At 37.5% G+C, this 22,736-nt stretch overlaps 2 protein-coding genes and 2 pseudogenes across 6 annotated transcripts in view; all 4 read right to left on the bottom strand.

Moving 5' to 3' along the window:
- Nucleotides 1-22,736, bottom strand: part of LOC147563958 (mediator of RNA polymerase II transcription subunit 32 pseudogene) — a 95,573-nt pseudogene that overhangs the window by 25,120 nt on the left and 47,717 nt on the right. The gene's annotated exons all lie outside the window — the stretch shown is intronic.
- On the bottom strand, nt 2,673-3,979 carry LOC147563964 (uncharacterized). Its single transcript, XM_086643898.1, has 2 exons — nt 3,022-3,979; nt 2,673-2,701 (listed from the first exon to the last, which is right to left on the bottom strand). Exons 1-2 carry the CDS (start codon nt 3,977-3,979, stop codon nt 2,673-2,675), a joined length of 987 nt encoding a protein of 328 aa, XP_086500024.1.
- LOC147563963 (disease resistance protein SUMM2-like) lies at nt 8,476-10,298 on the bottom strand. The gene has a single exon (XM_086642636.1). The coding sequence runs from the start codon at nt 10,161-10,163 to the stop codon at nt 8,742-8,744; it is 1,422 nt and encodes a 473-aa protein (XP_086498762.1). The 5' UTR covers nt 10,164-10,298; the 3' UTR covers nt 8,476-8,741.
- LOC147563962 (pentatricopeptide repeat-containing protein At1g08070, chloroplastic-like) lies at nt 10,641-21,147 on the bottom strand (annotated as a pseudogene).

Genomic DNA, 22,736 nt, shown 5'->3' with positions numbered 1-22,736 from the left:
CTTACTCAAAAACATCACAATCCAAAACCAAGATCGTCCAGAGCAAGATTCACCGGAAATCACTCAATAGGTAAGGTTTGTTTGATTTTCTTCTTGCTTACCTCTTCTTCTCATACTTCTTCATTCATTCGCTGACTAACTCTCTCTCTCTCTACAAGTTCGAAGGTTTCAGTAGACTTTCTTTCTCTCTACAAAACGAGGTGAGTCCCATGTCTTATGTCTCTTTGTTCAATTTTAAATTTTACGGCAAAAAATTAGGGTAGGTGTATTAATGTTTCTTTTGTGATTGCGCAGTAAAATTCGGCAGGACACAATTTTTTGATTTTCTTCTAATGGAGTGTCCACTGGCTGGCTGGCAGTCATACCTGTTTCTTGTAATAAATCTAATGCATACTTTCTTTGGGATAAAAATATTCCTTTATCACAACGAGAGACTTCAATTCCCAGAAAGTATTTCAAATGACCTAAGTCTTTCATTTCGAATACCCTGGATAAGTATTCTTGCAAAGCCTTCATTTCTTCTGGATCATTGCCAGTTACTATCATGTCATCTACATAAATAATAAGTGCAGTAATCTTTCTGTGTTGCCTTTTTAGAAATAGTGTGTGATCTGAGTTGCTCTGTCTGTATCCAAATGTTGTCATAGATTTGGTGAATCTTCCGAACCAAGCTCAAGGCGATTGTTTTTATCCGTATAACGATTTCTTCAGTCTGCACACCTCCTGTTTTTGCTTTTCAGTTATCATGCATCCAGGTGGAAGATCCATATATACTTCTTCAGATAGCTCACCGTGAAGAAATGCATTTTTTACATCGAATTGTTGTAATGGCCAATCAAAATTTGCAGCTAAGGATAATAGAACTCGGACAGTGTTGATTTTCGCTACAGGTGCAAATGTTTCAGTGTAGTCAATCCCATATGTTTGTGTATATCCTTTTGCAACTAATCTGGCTTTAAAACGTTCCACTGTACCATCTGCTTTATATTTTACGGTGAAGATCCACCGACATCCAACTGTCTTCTTCCCGGTAGGAAGATCTACTAATTCCCAGGTTTTATTCTTTTGTAAAGATGTCATTTCTTCATTCATTGCTGCTTTCCATTTAGGATCAGTTAATGCTTCCTGCACATTGTTAGGTATAGCTACAACAGATAACTGATTGACAAATGATTGATTATTTTTTGATAAACGATGAGTAGATACATAATATGACTCATGGGATATTTTACCTTACTAGACAATTGAGGTTCATATAAAGTTTTTGTCATACCTCTATTGACACGTTCTGGCAACTGTCTTCGGAATGGCTCAGGTGTTGAAGAATGAACCTCCTCTGGCAATGATTGACTTTGTGTATTGATAGGAAAAATCTCGGACTCGTTTTCTGGAACTGTTTGTCTATCTGGATGTCCATTATCATAATGATTCAAGACTTGATCATTTTGTTCTGGTTCATTTTCTTTTGTATTCACTGTGTCTAGCAAGTCATCACCATTCACATCTGAATTTTGATTATGATGATCCAAATGACCTACTAACTGGTGAGTAACATCCACTTCATTGTTCTCAAGGTCACAAGTATCTTGACCACTTAATTCTAAATTACCTACCATTTGGTCAGAAATTCCTACCTCGTTATTCTCAAGATTATATTCTAAAGTCTGAATTTCCTCAAAACACTCCCCTTGAGATTCAGACTTAGCAAAATACATAGTTTCTTCATTAAAGACGACATCTAAAGTAACAAACATGTGTTTGGTGGGAGGATGGTAACACCGGTAACCCTTTTGATGAAGGGCATATCCCACAAAGACACATTTTAGAGCGCGTGGCATTAGCTTACTTTTTGCTCGGGTGTGAACATAAACAACACAATCGAAGACATGAGGAGGTAAATTAGATACCGTTGGAGCAATAACTGCATTTGCAAGTGTCTGAAATGGTGTGCTGAAATTAAGAGATCGTGATGGTACACGGTTGATGAGATATGCAGCAGAAAGAAGAGCTTTTTCCCCAATAACATAAAGGCATGTGAGCCTCAATCAAGGAAGCGCGAACAACCTCTAATAAGTGGCGGTATTTGCGCTCAGCTACACCATTTTGTTGTGGTGTTCCTGGACAGGTGGTTTGATGAATGACGCCATTAGAATCCAAAAAATTCTGAAGTTGGGCGTCACGATATTCACCACCGTTATCACTACGTAACACCTGAATACGAGCATTATATTGTGTTTCAATGGTTTTATAGAATTTTTGAAACAACATGTTAACCTCAGATTTAGACTTCATCAAACATAACCAAGTCATCCTAGTACAATGAAAGTAACAAACCAACGTGTCCCTTCTAGGTTGGGGACTTTTGACGGTTCCCAAACATCAGAATGAATTACCATAAAAGGAAGAGGACTTTTATTCAAAACCAAAGGGTATGAAGTGCGATGACTTTTCGCAAGTTCACACACACACATTTAAAAGAAGAATCATCTAAATTTTTAAATAAATTGGGAAATAACTTTCTTAAATAACCAAATGAGGCATGACCGAGTCGTCGATGCCATAGCTTTATTTCAGTTAGTCTCTTATGGGAACTAGTGGTCTCAACAGCCAATGCATGTTGTAGTCGATTAGAATGCTCTGACTACAAATCCAAATAGTAGAGCTTCCCCTTCTTAACACCATAACCAATCGTCTGTCGAGTCTGAATATCCTTAAACACACAATGATTAGGCCAAAAAATAACAATACATGATAAAGTAGAAATAATTTGAGAGACAGACAATAAATTATAATCTAAAGAAGGAACAACTAAGATAGACTCAAGATGTAAAGTATTAGTCAGAAGGGATGATCCTTCCCCAAGTATTGAGGTGGTATGCCCATTGGCTGTAGAGACAGATTTTTACGAGGAGGGTCGAAAGTTTGTGACTTGTCCGGCATCAAATGTCATATGATCAGTTGCTCCGGAATCAATTATCCATGCATTATTAGAAACGTGTGAAGAGGTGTTTAAAACCGTACCTTCAGTTGTAGTAGTGGTGATTAATGCGGAAGACGTTGAAGGTGTGTGATCCTGTTTTGTTTGAGCAATAGCAGCAGTAGAAGGCCTTTTGGCGTTCCGATGCTTTGTAGGATCCCACCAGTCAGGATAGCCTATAAGTTCAAAACAACGATTCTTCAAATGCCCTGTTTGATGACAATGAGTACATTTTAAGTTAGTTTTTTCAGAATTATGAGAATTTTTGTAGTTGATGGATTTTGACCGATCTTGAGATGATTGTGGTGGTCGATGTTGTGAAAGCATAACAGAAGCATCAGAAATGTCACTATCTATATTTAGAGTTGTAGCTCGAACTGATTCACGACGAACTAATGAATAATATGCCTCTAAGCTCAGAGGAGGATCATGGCGTAGAATTTCACGGCGAAGCTGATCTAAACTTTTATTCAGTCCTGCAAGAAAAATATGAACCCGAATCCGTTCAATGGATTTGTGGTATATTGTCACATCATCTGGATCTTTCATGACCACTTTATCACGGTGATCCAGTTCTCTAAAGATATTTGTGAGTTCGCCACAATAGATAGAGAGAGATCTAGACCCTTGTTTAGCGGAGAATGCCTGTTGATGAAGTGAATAGACCCGTATTTCATCATTACCATCAAAAAAGGCAGTAGAGAGGTCTTTCCAAATTTCTCGCGCAGTAGGTATACGAAGGTAACGTTTCATGATATCAGGAGACATAGACATCAAAAGCCAGCGTTTCACTTTTTGATTTTCAGCATACCACTTATCATAACCTTTATCAGATTCAGTAGGTTGTGTAGTGGTACCCATAATGTAAGTCAATTTTTCTCGTTCAGCAATATGCATTTCCATTAGTTGTGACCAGATATCATAATTTGTTTCAGTAAGTAGAACACCAATATTAAAAGCACCTTCTGGCTGAATAACAACTGGGATATGGGAGTCACTCATTTTCGTTTTTCTTTTACTTTTTTTTTCTCTCTTTTTCTTTTTCCTTATTTTTCCTTATTTTTCCTTATATATGATGGATATACTTATTAAATCAAGGATAGAAAGAGGAAAAAAAATTACTAAAGAAATGAAATCGAGAAAAAAAACCACAAACTATTGGTTGAACTCTGAAGATGGTAAGGGATAACTCTGCAACAAGTTGAACAATATCTTCTGAGGCTTCTTCTTTATGTCTCCTTTTTTTTAATCTTCTTTACAAGGGATTTGATTGATATTATGGTCTTGGAAAGAAAGAAAAAACAATCTAGTTTTGGTTTTGATATAGAAAAGGGTTAGGATTTGAGTTTTTTCTTTTCTTTTCTTTGAATAACACTATGGATCTATGATTTGGAGGTTTTTTTTCCCCTTCTTTTTTTCTCATAGTAAACTTGGCTCGGATACCATGTTTGAACACCAATGAAAGAAGGAAGAGAAAAAATGAAGAGAAGAAATTTGTTTCTGTATATTATTTCTGTTGAGACATTACACTTCTTATATAGGATAGTTATATCCTTATTGAGAAAAAATAAATCTAGTAACAAATAATGTGGTAATATATTGGTGATTTGTGAGCAAGGATATCAAGAATATATGGTAATCAAGAATATACGGTAATTAATCCATTCCCATATATTCTTGATTTAAACAAATGTCAACACATTCATATACCGTCTTCTTGCTAGCCACAGTTCGACCAATAGTGACGAGTGCTAGAGGTAAACCACGACATTCATTTGCAACAACTACCGCAAGCTTAGGTATTTGTGGGTGACTATTTATCACTTCGTTTCCTACTTTCTCTTGGAACAGACTCCAAGCTTCGCTCTCGTTTAAGCAGTCTACTTGTATCTTTCTATGGGCTTCCATTTGCCCACAAACACCCCCAGATCTAGTAGTGAAAACGACCATAGACTTGTTGGTTTCATGAGTAGTAGAGTCGCAAGACGGAACTCCTACACTTTGTGAATCAATCCGTTGCCAAATATCGTCCAAAAGCAACACAAATTTCTTGTTTTTCAACACCCTGAATATTTCTTTAGCTATTGTGTTTAAATCTGGTTCGTCTGGCAGAGTCAAACGAAGTGAACCTGCGATTTGTTTCTGGACGTTATTTAAGTTCATATCTTTAGAAACCTGAACCCAGATCACAATTTGTGAATGAGCCTGAGATCCAGTGAAACCATCGGTGAGATCAGTACAAGCTCTATGAACAAAAGAGAAGGTATAATTGTTGGGTAAGAGACCAAATTCAAGCATTTGTTTGTAGAGAGATAATGCTTTAATGGGTTGGTTTCTCTCACTAAAAGCTCTAATCATGGTGTTCCAAATGAAAGTAGAAGGATTGGGGAGATGACGGAAAAGATGGTGAGCATAATCGAGGTCCCCATGATCGGAAATAGCAACAAAAGCATAAGGGTCTGTTAGGGTTCCAAAGAGGATGAGATGTGTGATTAAATTTGTTGATTTGTTTCATTGTTAGCCATTGTTGATCCAAGTAAGTGAGAGTTCTCTTGTTTGATTTCAAATGCTTGGTGAATGGATGCAACATTGGCCGTTTTTGGTTGTTGAACGGTCAAGATAACATATCAAGTTTACAAATTAGTTATTGTTCGAAGGGCTCATTTCTATTTGGCTCCCTAATTGATGACTAGTAGCCTCTTTGCCCTCTTATCTTTTCAATTGCAAAGTTGACTTCCGTTACTAACCTTTTTCATTGATCTCCTTATTTTTAGGCTATTTTTATTCGAGAACACGTCGCTATCAATCTCGTTTTCCGCTGGCGCATAAAGCGAATCAAACTCAATTTCCACTTTGTTTATGAGGAAACTGAAGTCCATGAAATAATCAATCATCCAACCAAAGAGGAAAAAGATCTTCTGTGACTGAGAAAAGTTAGCAAGATCAATTGAGTTTTATGAAGAATTTCTTGAAATATACTAGCATTTTGATCCAACTCTTTCACTATCTCTATCCAATACTCACCATAAAGAGATCGATCGACTACATCTAAGAAATTATAAGAAAGTCATATCTTTAGGACCAACAATGGGACATCTATTACTAAAAGCTTTTTGATGAACATGAGGATATACACCCAGTTGTTGCAAACTACCAATGAGTGGAAGCTTAATTTTGGTAGAGTAGGAAGTAAAACAAGGCGAACAAAAGTAAGAATTAAGAAACCAATGAACTATAATAAGAGTAAGAAGCAGGAGGTAAAACACCGAATATGACGAAATTGAATAGAAAATCTACCTTAAAGAGTTCATTCTACTCTGGATTTCTTGAAACCCGAACAATGTCGCTATTAGCCCATATTTTGTCTTGTCAGACTTTACGATACTTTACATAGTTCTTTCTGCCGAGAAGCGAGTACTGAAATTATTTTTCAAAAAAGATAGAAAACATAATTTGATGAAGAGAGGGTTGTTATTGTAACAGATGCTTTTATATGGAGAAAAAGAATGTGTGACCGGGTGAGCAGACCACTCACTCTTCATACATTACTACTCCCCAAAACACTCTTCTCTCTCTAACACACCTACATATTCTTACACTAGGTTAACATTCTCTATTATATATTAATAATTTTACTTTTAAATGTAGAAAGAAAGAGTTTATTATGAAACCTGTTTCTTAAAGGTTTATCTTGTAAACTAATGTTAATTGGGGAATTTAGAACACCAAGCTTTCATAGCTCAGTTGGTTAGAGCACCAGTTTAGTAAGCGGGAGGTCATGAGTTCAAGCTTTAGTTGTAAACCTTTCTAGTTGATTTATGAAGTGAAGATTACACAATTATATAGAAAGAGAGAAAACAGAAAATTAACAACTAACCATTTCCTCACTAACCTATAACCGAAAATAATAACTAACAACTTCGTAACAACTAACCATGGGTTATGTTCCCATACTTCTCCTCTTGATCCAGTACAACACATGAATGAAAATACACCTGATCTATATCTCATCTATTACCTTCTTCAGATTGATGGTTGGTGAAGAACAAACCTTCAATTTGGACTTGAGAGAATGAAATCGAGGACCGAGAAGTGGAGAGGCAACTAACTCTATAATAAAATGGAAATCCAAGGCTAAATGTTTAATTTTGGAATGGAACACTAGATTAGAAGCCAAAGCAAGAGCAGAAGTATTGTCACAATACAAAAGAGGTCGAGTAGAAAGAGAACAATGGAGTTCTTTCAAGAGAGAGCAAACTGATGCAACGGACCTAGAGGATTTTCTATTTTTCTACTTTCCAATTTTTAGCAGTTTTCCGGTTTTGGTTATTTTCTAGTTTTTAGCAGTATCCTGGTTTTGGTTATTTTCTAGTTTTTATCAGTTTCTTAATTTTAGTTGTTTTCTTAGTTTTTAGCAGTTTCCCAATTTGGTTGTTTTCTTAGTTTTTAGTAGTTTCTAGATTTAAGATATTTTAGAGTTTAGTCATATTAGACTTCTATTATTTTAGGGTTTGAAGCCTATAAATAGGCTTTTTATGTTCATTGTTAAGGAAGCTTAGTTTATTGAATAAAGTTTTTGTTTGATTTAACGAGGAGCGATCTCTATACTTTTTTATCTCTTGTCTACTACGCTCTGCATCAGTTGGTTTCAGAGGTTGCGTCGATCTTTAACAATGCCACCGAGAAGACAACCTGCTACAGGTAGGGGGAATCATATGGATATTGTTAATGAAAGAGATGAAGTTATAAATTAATGATTAGACGGTGTTGACGAATGGTGGCAACAAATGACTTGAATGATAGAAGGGTTGACGCATCGGATAGATGCATTGATTGTTCATCAATGGGAACCAACTTTACCAAATCGTCACTCAGAAAAGGATGATGGATCTACTGAAGATGATTCCGATAACCCTTTTACTAGAATCGTTCGGGGAAGAAGGAACCAAACCAATCACGATTCTCGAAGATGGGAAGCGGGTTTGAGGATTGATATCCAGGAATTCGGAGGGCGTGGTCAACCTGAAGAATTCCTCGACTGGCTAACTACGGTCGACGATATTCTAGAGTTTAAGGAGATACCTCATGACAGGCAGGTTCCTCTTGTGGCTACTAGTCTTCGTGACAGGGATGCCGCATGGTGGCAGCAACACAAGGTAATGCGGTCCAGAACAGGGAAATCAAAGGTAACTTCGTGGGAGAAGATGAAAAATATATGCGTGCAAATTTGTTCCAAATAACTACATCAAGTTTCATGAGGCGGGGTGTGTAGTCTTGTTTTAGCAAGAAATTCATGAAGTTTCTGTTGAAAGCTAATTAGTAATTTCCTAGAAAATAATTATCTATATTTTAAGTATGTTTTTAATTACATAAGAGTTATGTTAATCAAGAGTCAAGAGTTATGTTAATCAAGAGTTAAGAGTTTAGAAAATCAAGAGATGGGAGTTTGTAAGTCTAAGAGTCTAGAAGTTATTGTAAGAGTTATGTCTATCATCTGTGATCTATATAAATATATGTCTTTGTAGTGAGAAGATATCAAGCAAAAAAAAACATTCAACAATAGCATCTATCTCAATACAGTTTAATTTTAGCAAATTCTTCTTTCCATTCTTCTTGTAAGAACAAGAAAAGCACCCAACAGTTTCCTCACTTAAAATTATCAAAGTTGACAGATTAGAGCAATTTGTTGAAGGATCAATATTATGACGAGAATCATTCATCACTAATATCTTTTCAGCCTTCTCCTGTTCATCTATTCTAGGTTCTAAACCGACGTCGACCAAATATTTTCCTTGCTTCTCCCATAGTCAGAGACTATCCAAATTGCCAAATCTCGAACTACATCATGCATTTTAACACCCTTGAAACCTGAGTTGCTATATGTTTCCTCCAACAAAGACACACTCGTGAGATTTCCAATGATGTCATAACCTTGGTCACGAGCTTCGTCTATGCTCTCAAAGTCGTCTATGAATTCTTCGTCTATCCAATAGTCCATAAGTTCTTCTCCATCAAAACAATGATCTTGGGGGAACAATGAACAATACAAGAAGCAAGATTTGATTTTTTCGCTCCGTAAATTGTCATAGCTAAACTTTAGAATTCGTAAGACATTATCATCCATACCTGGAAACTCGGAGGCTGACTTACGTAATACATTTTTTGCGTGTCTCCATTCAGGTACCGTCTTCTTGCTAGCCATAGTTCGACCAATAGTGATGAGTGCTAGAGGTAAACCACGACATTCACCTGCAACGTCTTTTGCAAGCTCAGATATTTGAAGGTGACTATTTATCACTTTGTTTCCTACTTTCTCTTGGAACAGACTCCAAGCTTCGCTCTCATTTAAGCAGTCTACTTGTATCTTTCTATGGGCTTCCATTTGCCCGCAAACATCCTCAGATCTGGAAGTGAAAACAACCATAGACTTGTTGGTTTCATGAGTGGTAGAGTCACAAGACGGAACTCCCATACTTTGTAAATCAATCTGTTGCCAAATATCATCCAAAAGCAACACAAATTTCTTCGTTGTCAATACCCTGAATATTTCTTTAGCGTCTCCGCTTAAATCTGTTTCTGCAGGTAGTGTCAACCGCAACGAATCCGCAATTTGTTTCTGAACGTTATTTAAGTTCAGATCCTTAGAAACAACAGCCCATATCACAAAATCAAAGTTATGACTCCTTTTGAGGAACTCATTGTTGAGTTTCTTCAAGAGGGTAGTCTTACCAACTCCACCCATCCCATATATACCCAATATTTTGACTTGATCATCTTCATTAACAAACTTCCACAACTCTTCAAGCTTTGGTTCCATACCGACAACCCCACCTGCTGTTGGTATCTCTTGAATCTGTTCACGTGAACATCTTTCAGCAACAACATTGAATTCTCCTTCACTAATCAATTCATTAACTGTTGATAGCTTTACAATCACTAAGTTGCTAAGCTTGTTGTCGTTTGTTGTTGTTTGTTGTAAAATTTCATCAACTTCTAGCGCTATAGGTTCAACCCTTCTGAGCCAATTCTTAACTTCATCAGTGTGTTCCTTTGATTCAACTGGGTTTATTTCGGCGAGATGAATCCTCTTCGTGATATCGTTTCTTTTACTCTTTAATTTATCAAGTGAAGTTGACAAAGAACTGATATTTCTCTTGAGGTCGTTGACAGAAGTCACAGTATCCATTTGATTGAGATTTGTAGAAATAGCTTGGTTTGTAAATCTAGTGATGAAGTTGAAGCTGATAAGTTAGAGTAGGTCTTAATGAAATAGGTCTGTTGGGCAAGCTGCACTGCTGCAGACGATAGTAGTAGATCATATATTTGTGGCTTAGAATGTTTCAAAACATAAACTATTTGTGGATAGAAATTTAAGTGGCCTTTCAGCAAATTATAGGGTTGGGTCAGTAAAGTATTTGATACGTCCCTACCTGTCATATAAGAACAAGAAGAAGAAATGCTACCAAATACTATTATATAAATATCAAGTTGCACTTTAATATTACAAATGCCAAATGAAATATCACAAGTGTCCCGACGAAACTAAAAAACGTATGTATAGTATTACGTTCACACATTGTTCACCGACGGGCAAAATATAAGCGTCCATGTTGGAATATGAAGAAGGGAAATTCCATTTCAAAACCTGAGAGATGAACAAAAATTAGGTTAACTCCACGACTATTTCCTCATCAAGTTTTGAGGACTTCAATTGAGTATTGATCAAAAGCAAAACAGAGACAATATCATCCATAAGATGATGAGATCTATATCCTGCACCAAATTCAGAAACTACACAATCCACTTCAATTAAGCTACATCCAGGCACTTTCTTCACATTTTTATCCTCCATTTTCTTTCTCACCTTTGCCACATCTTCCCACCGATTAGCCCAAGCATACATGTTTGAAACAAGAACATGAACACCACCATGATCGAGACTTCTACCCGGTAACCTCTCAACCATTTCTTTTCCCAATTCAACGTCCCCATGCATTCTACAAGCATTAAGAAATGCCCCTAATACGTAAGAATCAGGTTCCATCTGACATTTCACTCACCAATTTCTTTGCCTCATCAAGCATACCGGCTCGCCCCAATAAATCCACCATACACCCATAATGCTCAATCCTCGATTCAATTCCGTAAACTTCATTCATGCTTTTGAAGAACCTCATCCTTCTACAAGACCCATTCGACTACACGCACTTAAAACACATAAATGTTACCTCATTCGGATTAACTCCACTTCTCTCATCTTAGTAAACAACTCAGTTGCACTTTTACTCCTTCCAGGATTTGCTAAACCAGAAACCATTGAAGTAAAAGAAAATACATCTCTCTCAGGCATCCTTGAATACCTGGCTAGCGGTTTCTATACAGCCACACTTTGCACACATATCGATAAGAGCAGTATCTAAAATTTTGTCCAACTCGATCTTGTTCCGATCGACATTGGAATGAATCCATTGAAGTAAGTTCTCCGACAATCCCTGCGTGATTCGGTTTGATACCAGCAAGCTGCATCTCATTAAAATGTTTTAAGCTTCTTTGAACAACCCTACTCGTACATATTCAGTGATCATAGTAGTCCAAGAAACCACGTCTCTGTTTGAACTAATATCAAACAATTTAGGAGATACAACTCGAAATAACTACCTAAAGAAAGAAAGAAGACTGCTAAGGGAACTCCTCAAAGGCTAACTACGACTCAAGCAGGTGGTACTTCCTAATTTCCTTGTCCTAAAAAATATTAGGTTGGGTCAGACCCCAACAAGTAAATTTCGAAACCTCTGTGAAAGTTCATATTTTTTGGTAGAATAGAACATACAAGCTAAAATAAATAACACAATAGTTTACGTGGTTCGGTCGGAGGATCACGACCTACATCCACGGAGAAAGCCATTAATGGATGCTTTATATTAACTCCACAATCGTGGGAATGATTGGTTACAGACTCGAAGACACAACGCAAATCAATGATAAAATACATAGAGGTCACTTCTATAGTTCTGTTTATAGAGTGTCTGGGGTATCTTAGTATCCTAGGAATCTATCTAGGATAGATACAAATAATATCTTCATTTATCTTGGACCGTTGATTTTAATATCTTCAGATCTCGATCCTTATGCTCTAATACTCCCCTGCGGAACATGTGAAGTATCCAACTTGAAAATTGAACTTGGAAAAGATGAATGTTGCTCGCATACGGTTGGATTCAAAGCTCGAACTTGATTTTTGTTTTCTGTTTAATGTCGAACAATTGCCAATGGTGTTCAATTCTTTGTCTTCAACTTGTAATTGCACATAAACTTCATATAATATTCTTTTCTTTCTTTTGTAAGCTTGGATAATATTCTTTCTTCTTTTCTTCTTTTCTTTCTTTCTGGAGCTTGGATAACATTTGGTGAAGGGAGGACAACTTCAAATTTATCATCAAAGTAATTAAGGAGGAAACGAGACCATGTAGTTGATGATGGAAAAGAGGAGCCGGTAGACATAATGGAGTCATCTTGACTATCCATGAAGAGGATGATGAAGACATAGTGTCGCAAACAAAAGGGTGACAGTAAACTTGTGTCACTACTAGGAATAGTTGGATATAAGTGACAGTAACAGGTCGTCACAAAAGGATTTTTTAACAGTTAAAGTTGTGGCGAAAGAGTGTAAACAGTTGTAAGAGAAACTGTCACAAATAAGTAATTTGGGAATTGAAATCTCCAAAAATTAGGGTGTTTCGAAAATCAAAAGTCCATTGGAAACCCCAACCTAATCCATAGAATATTGAATAATGATCACAACGAACGAAAAAATTGTTGGAAGATTTGCATAAGCTTGATTACAAATTGCTCGAGCCTCATGGACTATGTGAAGATGTAGAAAACATTTGTGAGGTAATAATCATTGTGAACAAAAAAAAAAATTGAACCAACATTGTGTTTCATCATAAAGACGAAAAAATAGATTAGGTGAAGCTAATCTATACGATTGAAGGAAGAAAAGATGGGAGCAAATATGTCTTGAATACCCATGAGTTGAAGGAGAGAGAAGCATCCATAGTTTTGGTGCTTGTATTAGATCTATTGATATGTTATTGATCAGTGACTTGACTAGATTGTTATATTAGTGTTGATTCATTGTTGGTGCACAAAAGACCCTCACTGATTAAATATTGAAATGGTCGCGGTTTTGAGGAATAAAGAAAAGTTTCCGGGGAATAAATTCTCGACGGAATCCAGATTTTTTTGAAAATTCTCCGGGAAATAAGTTTTTATGGGGAATACAGAATACATTTTTTTGAAAGTTCTCCTCCACCTCATATGTTCTCTCTGCCACTTCATCTTCTCGACACCTCATAATCTTCTCCTGCGAAAGTCGCCGGCCGGCCAATTTTTCGGCCGGCGACCTTCAAACATAACAAAAAAAAAATTAATTTTCTCTCTCTCTCTTTTTTTTTTCTTTTCTCTCTCTCTCTAGATCTGTCAGATATAGAGAGAAAGAGAGAAAAGAAAAAAAAATTTAGAGAGCGAGAGAGAGAAAAGAACAAAAAAAAATTTAGAGAGCGAGAGAGGAGAGAGAAAATTTTTAAAAAAAATTATGTTTGAAGGTCGCCGGCCGGAAAATTGGCCGGCCGGCGACTTTCGCCGAAGAAGATGATGAGGTGTCGAGAAGATGAAGTGGTAGAGAGAGGTGATGAGATGGAGGAGCCTTTTTTATAGAATCTTCTGAAATTAGAAGCCCCCTAGCAATAAAAAGAAACATAAAAAGTCAATCTTATTTGACTAGTTTTAAGAAAAGTCTTTATTTCCCAGAGAATTTTCTTTATTCCCCAAAGCCGCGGTCATTGAAATTAGTCAAGAATCTGACTTTAGGTTTTGGTTTTCATGATGGGATATCATGTGGATAGGGGTGGCAATTTGGTCCGAATCGGTGGGTTTTTACCCCAACCCGCCCTTAATGGAACGGGTTTTACCGCCCCGTTTATTAAATGGGTTGGTAATGGTATGAAGATTAGGGGTGGCAATTTGGTCCGAACCAACGGTTTTTTTCCCAAACCCGCCCCTAATGGAACGGGTTTTACCGACCCGTTTATTAAACGGTTCGGGTTTGGTATGAAGTTGAAACAAATAATCGGGTTCGGGGCGGGTTTGGTATTAGATAGTAAACTCCGCCCCAAACCGATTAGTACCATATATATTAAATATATGTTTTATTTAAGGTTATGTTTCTAAAACTTTAATCTTATATTATCAATTTAACTATGTTATGTTTTATATTATTTAAGTAGTCGTAGTGTTTATAAAATTTTGTAAACAAAACACAAAATATTTTGTTTGAACCCGACCCCACCTGACTCATGTTATATTAAACGGGGCGAGACGGGGTTTAGCAATTTTTAATTGGGGCGGGTATGGTAATTGAATATCCGCCCTGATTAATTATTGGGACGGTAATGGTAAAACCCGTTTGCTAACGGGACGGAGTTGGGAAGCGAATGAACCGTCCCAAACCTGCCCCGTTGACATCCCTAATGAAGATAAAACCATTTACCGGGTTCGGGGCGGGTTTGGGATTAGGTAGTAAAACTCGCCACGCCCCGATTAAATATGTTATGTATTATATATACAATAGGTTTCTATAACTTTTTATCTTATATCATCAATTTAATTATTTTATATTTTATATTTTATATTATGTAATAAGTTGTAGTGTTTATAGTTGATAAAACCGAACTGTTATAAAATTTTGTTTATAATATCTATATTTTTTTTTATTAATATAACTTATTTGAAATAAAAATATCAAATTTATGTTTAAATCCGACCCGCCCCGCACCGTTTCATGTTAAACGGGCGGGGCGGGTCGACTGGTTAAGTAATTGTTAAGCGGGGCGGGTATGGTAAATAATTACCCACCCCGATTAACTGTCGGGACGGTAACTGTAAAACCCGTTTACTAACGGGGCGGACTTGGGAAAGAGGTAACCCATCCCAAATCCGCCCCGTTGACATCCCTACATGTGGAAAAGGAGGTTGCACGATTGAATATCCAAAAATTTGGACTTTGATTTGGCTTTTAAAGCCTGATTTTCATAAGTTGAATTGATAATCTGATTCCTATGATTTAGAGAGATGGTTTAATTACAAACACATAAAGACATATTTTGATTGTTATCAATATTAAAAGGCATATATAGTTTGTTTTCTATACACATAAGAGAAAAGAACTTCTGCAGAAGTCATCTTTGAGAGAGAAAAAAATGATAGCTGGAAATCTCATAAAGAGATGATGACGATGATCGTATAGTTCAAGTGCTATGGAGAGAAGCAGGATCTTCTTCCGTAGTTACTGAAAAAGGAAAAAAAAATATGATTTTACTTCCATTGGTAACAAGCCTATTAGCACCATCTCTGTTAGCACCAGGCCCAACCACTCATTTCTCTATTAGCACCAACAAACTATGTAGGCACCGGTTCCTTCTCAGTTAACCCTAACCCCTCCATCAATCTCTCACAAAACCAACTCGAAATCTCAATTTCAAACTTTCTCTCTCTAAGCAAAGCCAACTCTAAATTAGACACTATATGAGAACCAAATCACCAATTCAACCCAATATATTCAAGTGACAAAATGAATAACAAAACAATTTCGATATATCATCGAACAACTTACAATCACAGGAAGATCATAGATTGAAAGAAACCTGTCCAAGTAATTTACTGATAAATATGCACTCAGAGGTCCAAAACTGTAATTGAAGGTATTGAAGGAGATGTCCTTCGACCAAGGTGGAAATGCGAACAATTTGTCAGCTAGGACAATTAATGAAGAAGATCATCAAGTCCAGTTGATTTAGGGATCGTAGAGTTTAAGCTAGAAACCAACTACGATCGTCGAATTACGAAGTAATTCACGGCTAACTTCGATCGGATCCTACAACGGGTTACACATAAGAGTGTCAATTTGATCAAGGATATGACTAGTGGGAGTGAGATATAATAATGGGAATGTCCCATAAACATATCTCATAGGCCTAAATATGAATTAGGCAAAGATAGTACAAAATGCTCATAATCGGGGTTTTTGGCCTAAACCGATTCGGACACTTTTAGGGTTCGGATTGGGCTGACTTTAGGAGGGACTTTTTTTTATATGTTATGAACATTAAATATGTCAATTTTGGCTGGGTATGGACGTCATATCCTTAGGGAATTGAGAAAATATCAATAGTTGCTATTTTCGACAATTTCTTTAAATCTTATTCTAACGGGTCTTTTAGGAAACCTAAAAAGAGGTGGATTCTTATTAGGGTTCTATATAAAGACTCTTAGGGCAAAGAATAAGGTGTGGAATTTCTCTCTAATCTTTCTTACTCTACCACATCTAGTAGAGAGGAGAAAGTGAGCTAATTCCCAACTATCTATCTAGTCAAAGAAGAAGGTCTTCTTTCCAACTACCATTGTTGTGCTAGCTAACAACAAGGTGGGAGATCAAGTTGATTACTCGTGTACCAAGTAAAGGAGTTACGTTTGAAGCTCTTGGTCTTCTCAAAAGCGATTGGAAAGGTTCGAGGGAAAAACTAGCGACTAAGGTATTTATCTTTCTAGTTTTATTTAGTTACTATTATAGGCTTATGCATGTGATCCTGGGGGTACTAATGTTAAACATTAGATGTCTTTATCCGCTATAAACATTAGTAGAAGGGTGTAAAACCCAACAGTAGCGTCAGAGCCTCTTGCAATTAGCCTATCTTATCTAAGTTTTGGACCAATTCCATGCTATTCTAGATAGAATATGATGTTTAAAAGTGTTTTAAACACAAAATTTTGATTGATTTTGAATAGGATTAAGAATTAGTCAGTCAAATTGTTTTCAAAATTTATTCTTGAAAGTGTTTCAGAAACCTAGATTTTGATCTAAAATTGGTTTGATTAAGAGTTGTTTTAAGCTTTGGAAACTTTGAAAAACAAAATTTGGATTTTTAGAAGTGTTCTAAAAGATTTGGAGGAATTTTAGAAGTGTTTTAAAATTCAAAATTTAGCAACTTAGAGTTGCAAAAAAAAAAAAAAACTTGAGTTTTTTAGAAACTCAAGAAATCCTGCCAAGAGATTTGGAAGCTTCTGGCCGGACCAGTAGCACTGGTGGACGCGTCTGACCAGACGCGTCTCAGCACTGGTGGACGCGTCTGGACAGACGCGTCCCAGCTACTGGTGGACGCGTCTGACCAGACGCGTCTCAGCACTGGTGGACGCGTCTGGACAGACGCGTCCCAGCTACTGGTGGACACGTCTGGCAGACGCGTCCAGCTATTGTGGTCGCGTCTTCTAGATGCGACCAGTAGCTATACCAGGACGCGTCCATGAGACGCGTCCAGTAGCTCTCGACCAGACGAGATCAGGCCTATAAGGCCTAGGCCCGGACATGCGGGCTCTTTGGGTCGTGCCATGTCCGGACCTTGGTCCGAGCCCTTTATGGGCTTCGGCCGAGACTTGTCTTGGACTTGTCCCGGGCTTTTCCAAGACTTTTCGGACCACGAAAGGGACTATCATTTGATTGGGAATTTTATCCAATTTTTCTCCCGGTTCCAATCCAAATATTTCTAAAATTGACCCGGGCCATTCGAGGCCCAAACGGAATTTCTCTTTAAATTGAATTTTAAAATCAAACCAAGACGCACCATTAGTCTGATTCTTTCATATAGATTTAAGGTTCGTACATGACATATAGATGTCAACAAAAGTATCTCCCGGATATACATGCATATATAATTATTAGCCTTGAAATATTATATGATTGCATGTTATGTGAATGCGGAAACTAATATGGCCATAAAAAGTATTTCTTATTCTTGTTTTAAGCACGAATGGGTGCATAATTTGTAATAACTTTAATTTCACGTTTACACGATCTGCGAGTCGTTTGAGTCTTGTAATTAGAGTTTAGGATTTATTAGTCCATTGAAGAAACTCAAGGATGGAATGCAAAGGCGAGTGGGAGAAATCAAAGGAGGTTTAGATGGAGATCTAGACGAACCAAAAGGCAAAACAAGAAGCAAACCGAAGGAGATTAGATCTTCTAGGTTAGGGGTCATACTAGGATTCATATGTGCTTGATTTACTTTCTCGCGCGCATTTACTTACTTTTTACGCTTTACGTCGTGGATGTTAGTTAGGCTAATTAGTTCACTAAAACAAACACAAGACAAGCGTAAAAGTCCCTAAAAGTAATTTTTAGTATAGTGCATATCCAAATTAAGACACTCCTTGCGCCCTTGTTCGAGAAAGGTGGGTCAGCCTTCGCAGAGTACCTCCTCTACCTTGGGACATTGCGGGTAGGCCTATAGAAGAAACCTAATGTCTAAATGGTTCTACTCAACGAGATCAGCAAAAGCGTTCTGAATACTCGAGGCAGAAGGATGGATTTAACATAAAGTATATAATCCATCAACTTAGAGTCATATTGTATGATCAGTGAAGTAGTTCACTCACCTAAATCGATGGGAATCAAGGGTAGGGCCCTAGTCTGCTTAATCCCTGAGAAATAGGATCTTGGAATCACATTATTTAAACTAGGGACACGTTTTTTCTTGAATAATGTGGCAAAAACTAGAGACTTTTGGCAAAAAATTATCGAATGTAATACTTATCAAAATCCTTATTCTGTTTCATGTAGTTTCACTATGGCGAAAATCAACCTGTGTTCAATCCTCGATGAGGATAAATTGAACATGGACAACTTCCTCGATTGGGAAAAGAGATTGAGAAGTGTTCTCAAGTCTACAAACAAAGAAAGCGTACTAGATACCCCTATACCAAGGATAACTGCGAACTCAAAGGTTAAGGATCAAAAGCAGGCCTAAAATATCCGGATAAAATCGGTTTCAGTAACTTGCCTTATGTTGGCCACCATGAAACCTAATCTTCAAAAGAGATTCAGGAATGGATGCGCACACAATCATCCGTCGATTAAGAGACATGTCCCAAAACAAATCACGGTTGAGGAAGTACGGGACTTCCTAGGCAATCCGGAATGGCATTGGAATGTCTGAATCTAAGAAAGAACTTCAACTCATTCAGAAGAACAAAGGGAAGAAGGAAGGAACTCACGGTTCCGACCAAGGTATCTATGTTATCGAACTTAACTTAGCAAATATACTTGATTCTCAATCCTAGGTATTTGATACCGGATGTGGCGCTCATATCATTTCTGATGTGCAGGGCCTTAAGGGAATCAGATATTTATCTACAAGGGAGTCTGTCCTACGAGTAGCGAATAGAGCAACGGTTGCTGCGAAAGCTGTAGGAACATTCAGTCTACCTTTAGAAACTGGTCTAGTTTTGGAACTTCATAATTTCTATTATGTACCTTCAATTTCTAGAAACATTATCTCTGTCTCAGTGTTAGACAAAAGGGATATCACCTATTAATAAAAAACAACGTTGTTCTTTATATAAAGGTAAAATGTTTTACACCAGAGCTAAGTTATACAACGGTCTCTATATTACGAATATTGAGAACGAAGTCTTTAACATAGAAGCCAAAAGGCTACGGTCAGATGATTCGAGTCCAAGTTACCTTTGGCATTGTCGTTTGGGTCACATTAATATGACACGCATGAAGAAGCTTCATAAACATGGACTTCTAGGCTCGTATTATTTAGAATCGTATGACACGTGCGAATCATGTTTAATGGGTAAATTGACAAGGTCTTCTTTTAAAAGAAAATGAGACCGTGCCAAAGAACCAATGGAACTCATACATACGGATGTATGTGGACCAATGAGTACTCCTGCAAGAGGTAACTATGGATACTTCATCACGTTCACAGATGACTTCACTCGTTATGGTTACATATACTTGATGAGGCATAAATCCGAATCATTTGACATGTTCAAACAATTTCAGAACGAAGTAGATAATCAACTTGGCAAGAAAATAAAAGCCATTCGATTTGATCGAGGTGGTGAATATTTGAGTCAAGAATTTGACGCTCATCTTAGGAGTTATGGTATAGTATCTCAACTCACTCCGCCATGAACACCTCAGATGAACGGTGTTTCCGGAAGAAGAAATCGCAACTTGTTAGACATGGTTCGATCTATGATGAGTCTAGCCAATCTTCCTAATACGTTCTGGGGGTATGCTCTGGAAACGGTTGCTTTCACACTTAACCGAGTTTCGTCAAAAGCTGTAGAAAAAATGCCATATGAGTTATGGTTTGGAAAGGTTCCAAAATTGTCTTTTCTCAAAGTCTGGGGTTGCGAAGTCTATGTAAAACGTTTACAAGGAGACAAACTCGCACTCAAATCAAACAAATGTCTCTTTGTGGGCTATCCTAAAGTGACAAGGGGTTACTACTTCTACCACGAATCTGAGAACAAAGTGTTTGTTGCTCGAGATGGTGTCTTCCTTGAAAAGGAATTCCTTTCCAAGAAGACAAGTGGGAGAAATGTAGATATCGATGAACTTCGATATGAGCAACAAATAAACACGGATATGGAAATATCTAGAAGTTTAGCGGCTCCTATCAATCCACAAAGTATGAAAGAGGATAATGAGGTCGAGATAGAGAAACTCGTGGAACCTCCCGCACAAGTCGAATCAAATTTGCAAGAAACATCTCTAATAGTTTAGAACACTTCAAAAGTTGCTCAGGCCATTTGTAGGTCCCAAAGGCTCCGGAAATTAGCTCAGAAAACAGATATCCTATTTTTAGAAGACAATGAGCCGAGTACCTACAACCAAGCTATGACGAGCCCCGACTCCGAAAAAGGGCTAAAGGCCATAAGATCGGAAATGGATTCCATGTCAGAAAATCAAGTATGGGACTTGATCGATTTGCCCGATGGAGCAAAACCTATCGGATGCAAATGGGTTTTCAAAGTGAAAACTGACAACGATGGAGCGTTTTCAAAGCTAGACTCGTGGCAAAAGGATACAAACAGATTCATGGTATAGACTATGATGAAACCTTTTCCTTTGTCGCAATGCTTAAATCATTTCGGATCATTCTAGCAATTGCAGCTCATTATGATTATGAGATTTGGCAAATGGATGTCCAAACTGCCTTCCGAAATGGACACTTAGAAGAGGAAGTGTACCTGACACAATCCGAAGGTTTTGTAGATTCTAAAAATGCTGGAACAGTTTGCAAGCTTAAGAAATCCATTTATGGACTCAAGCAAGCAAACCGGAGTTGGAATCTTTGATTCGACGAAAAAATCAAAGAATTTGGATTTCACAAAATTGCAGAAGAATCTTGTGTTTACAAGAAGGTTAGTGGGAGCAACTTAGTTTTCTTGGTCCTGTATGTCGATGACATATTAATCATAGGAAACAATATTCCGATGCTTGAATCAGTTAAAAACTGACTTCGGAAATGCTTTTCTATGAAGGACTTAGGAGAGGCAGAATACATATTAGGAATCAAGATCTATAGAGATAGATCAAGGAAGATGATCGGACTCAGTCAAGAAACTTATATAGATAAGATTCTTCAGCGGTTCGAGATGAAAAACTCCAAAAAAAGATTCCTTCCCATGTCACATGGTATGGTGCTTAGCAAAGATCAGTGTCCTAAGAGTCTTGATGAGGTAGCACACAAGATGAAAGTACCCTATGCTTCGGTAATAGGATCGATCATGTACGTTATGATCTGCACTCGCCCAGACCTCTCATATGCTTTGAGCATGTGCAGCCGTTACCAATCGAATCCAGGCGAAGCACACTGGTACGCCGCCATGAATATTCTAAAGTACCTGAAAAGGACTAAGGATCATTTCTTGATATATGGTGGGGAAGATACACCGAATGTTGTAGGCCATGTGGATTCAAGCTTTCAAACAGATAGAGACGACTTCAAATCATAATCCGGGTTCGTCTTCTGTCTGAATGAAGGAGCAGTGAGTTGGAAAAGTTCCGAGCAGAGCACAGTTGCAGACTCTACCACTGAAGCAGAATACCTAGCGGCTTCGGAAGCTGCAAAGAAAGGAGGTTGAATCAAAAAGTTCGTAATGGAACTTACTGTCGGGCCTGGCATAGAAGAGGGTGTAACTCTCTATTGTGACAACAACGGAGCAATATCCCAAGCCAAGGAAGCAAGAGCACACCAAAAGTCCAAACATATCAAAAGGAAGTACCACTTGAAAAGGGAAATCATAGAAAGAAAAGATGTGGTCATTTGCAAGGTTCACACAGATGACAATGTTGCAGATTCGTTAACTAAACCGTTACCTCAACCCAAACACGACTCACACTTGAGGGGCAATGGTATAAAGCGCATTGGGCAATGACAACAAATGTAATTTGCATTCATAAAAGAGTTTATGTACCTAATTACTTACATTCGATAAATAAAAATAAAAGGAATTTTATTTTGTCTTTAAAATCTGGTTTAGTATTTTAAGAGACAGTCCATAGATAAAGAAAGCACTCCGAGTAGGCTTGTCAGATACGTGATCTGATGAATGAAACCCTACTAAGTGAACTTGTAGTAATTCATTATCAATTCCCTAGTCCATGTCATTGCATGGACAACAATGACTCACGAAGACTAGTACGGGAGTCGACGGGATAGCTCAGTTTAATGGGCTATATGAATAGTGTATTCGATTCGACTACGTGGGTGTATAATAGTGATTGTATGCTGGAGTAACCCTCAACATAAGAAGTTCATCCAAGAATGATGAAGCGTCAAAACTTCTCATAAAGACAAGATTGGAGAGATTCCTCAAAACATGAGTGCTCCGCTCATCTTAT

The sequence above is a fragment of the Eschscholzia californica genome, unplaced genomic scaffold (genome assembly GCF_041429995.1).
Source record: "Eschscholzia californica isolate CP2 unplaced genomic scaffold, dmEscCali1.0.p SCAF_1, whole genome shotgun sequence".
Lineage (NCBI taxonomy): Eukaryota > Viridiplantae > Streptophyta > Magnoliopsida > Ranunculales > Papaveraceae > Eschscholzia > Eschscholzia californica.
This window is presented reverse-complemented; position numbering and strand designations above follow the sequence as displayed.

Excerpts from the sequence above, each read along its gene's own strand:
- LOC147563964 (XM_086643898.1), bottom strand. The coding sequence starts at position 3,979 with ATGAGTGACTCCCATATCCCAGTTGTTATTCAGCCAGAAGGTGCTTTT. Across the intron at positions 2,702-3,021 it reads CACCACTACTACAACTGAAG|ACTCGACAGACGATTGGTTA; the intron begins GTACGGTTTTAA and ends AAGGATATTCAG.
- LOC147563963 (XM_086642636.1), bottom strand. The coding sequence starts at position 10,163 with ATGGATACTGTGACTTCTGTCAACGACCTCAAGAGAAATATCAGTTCT.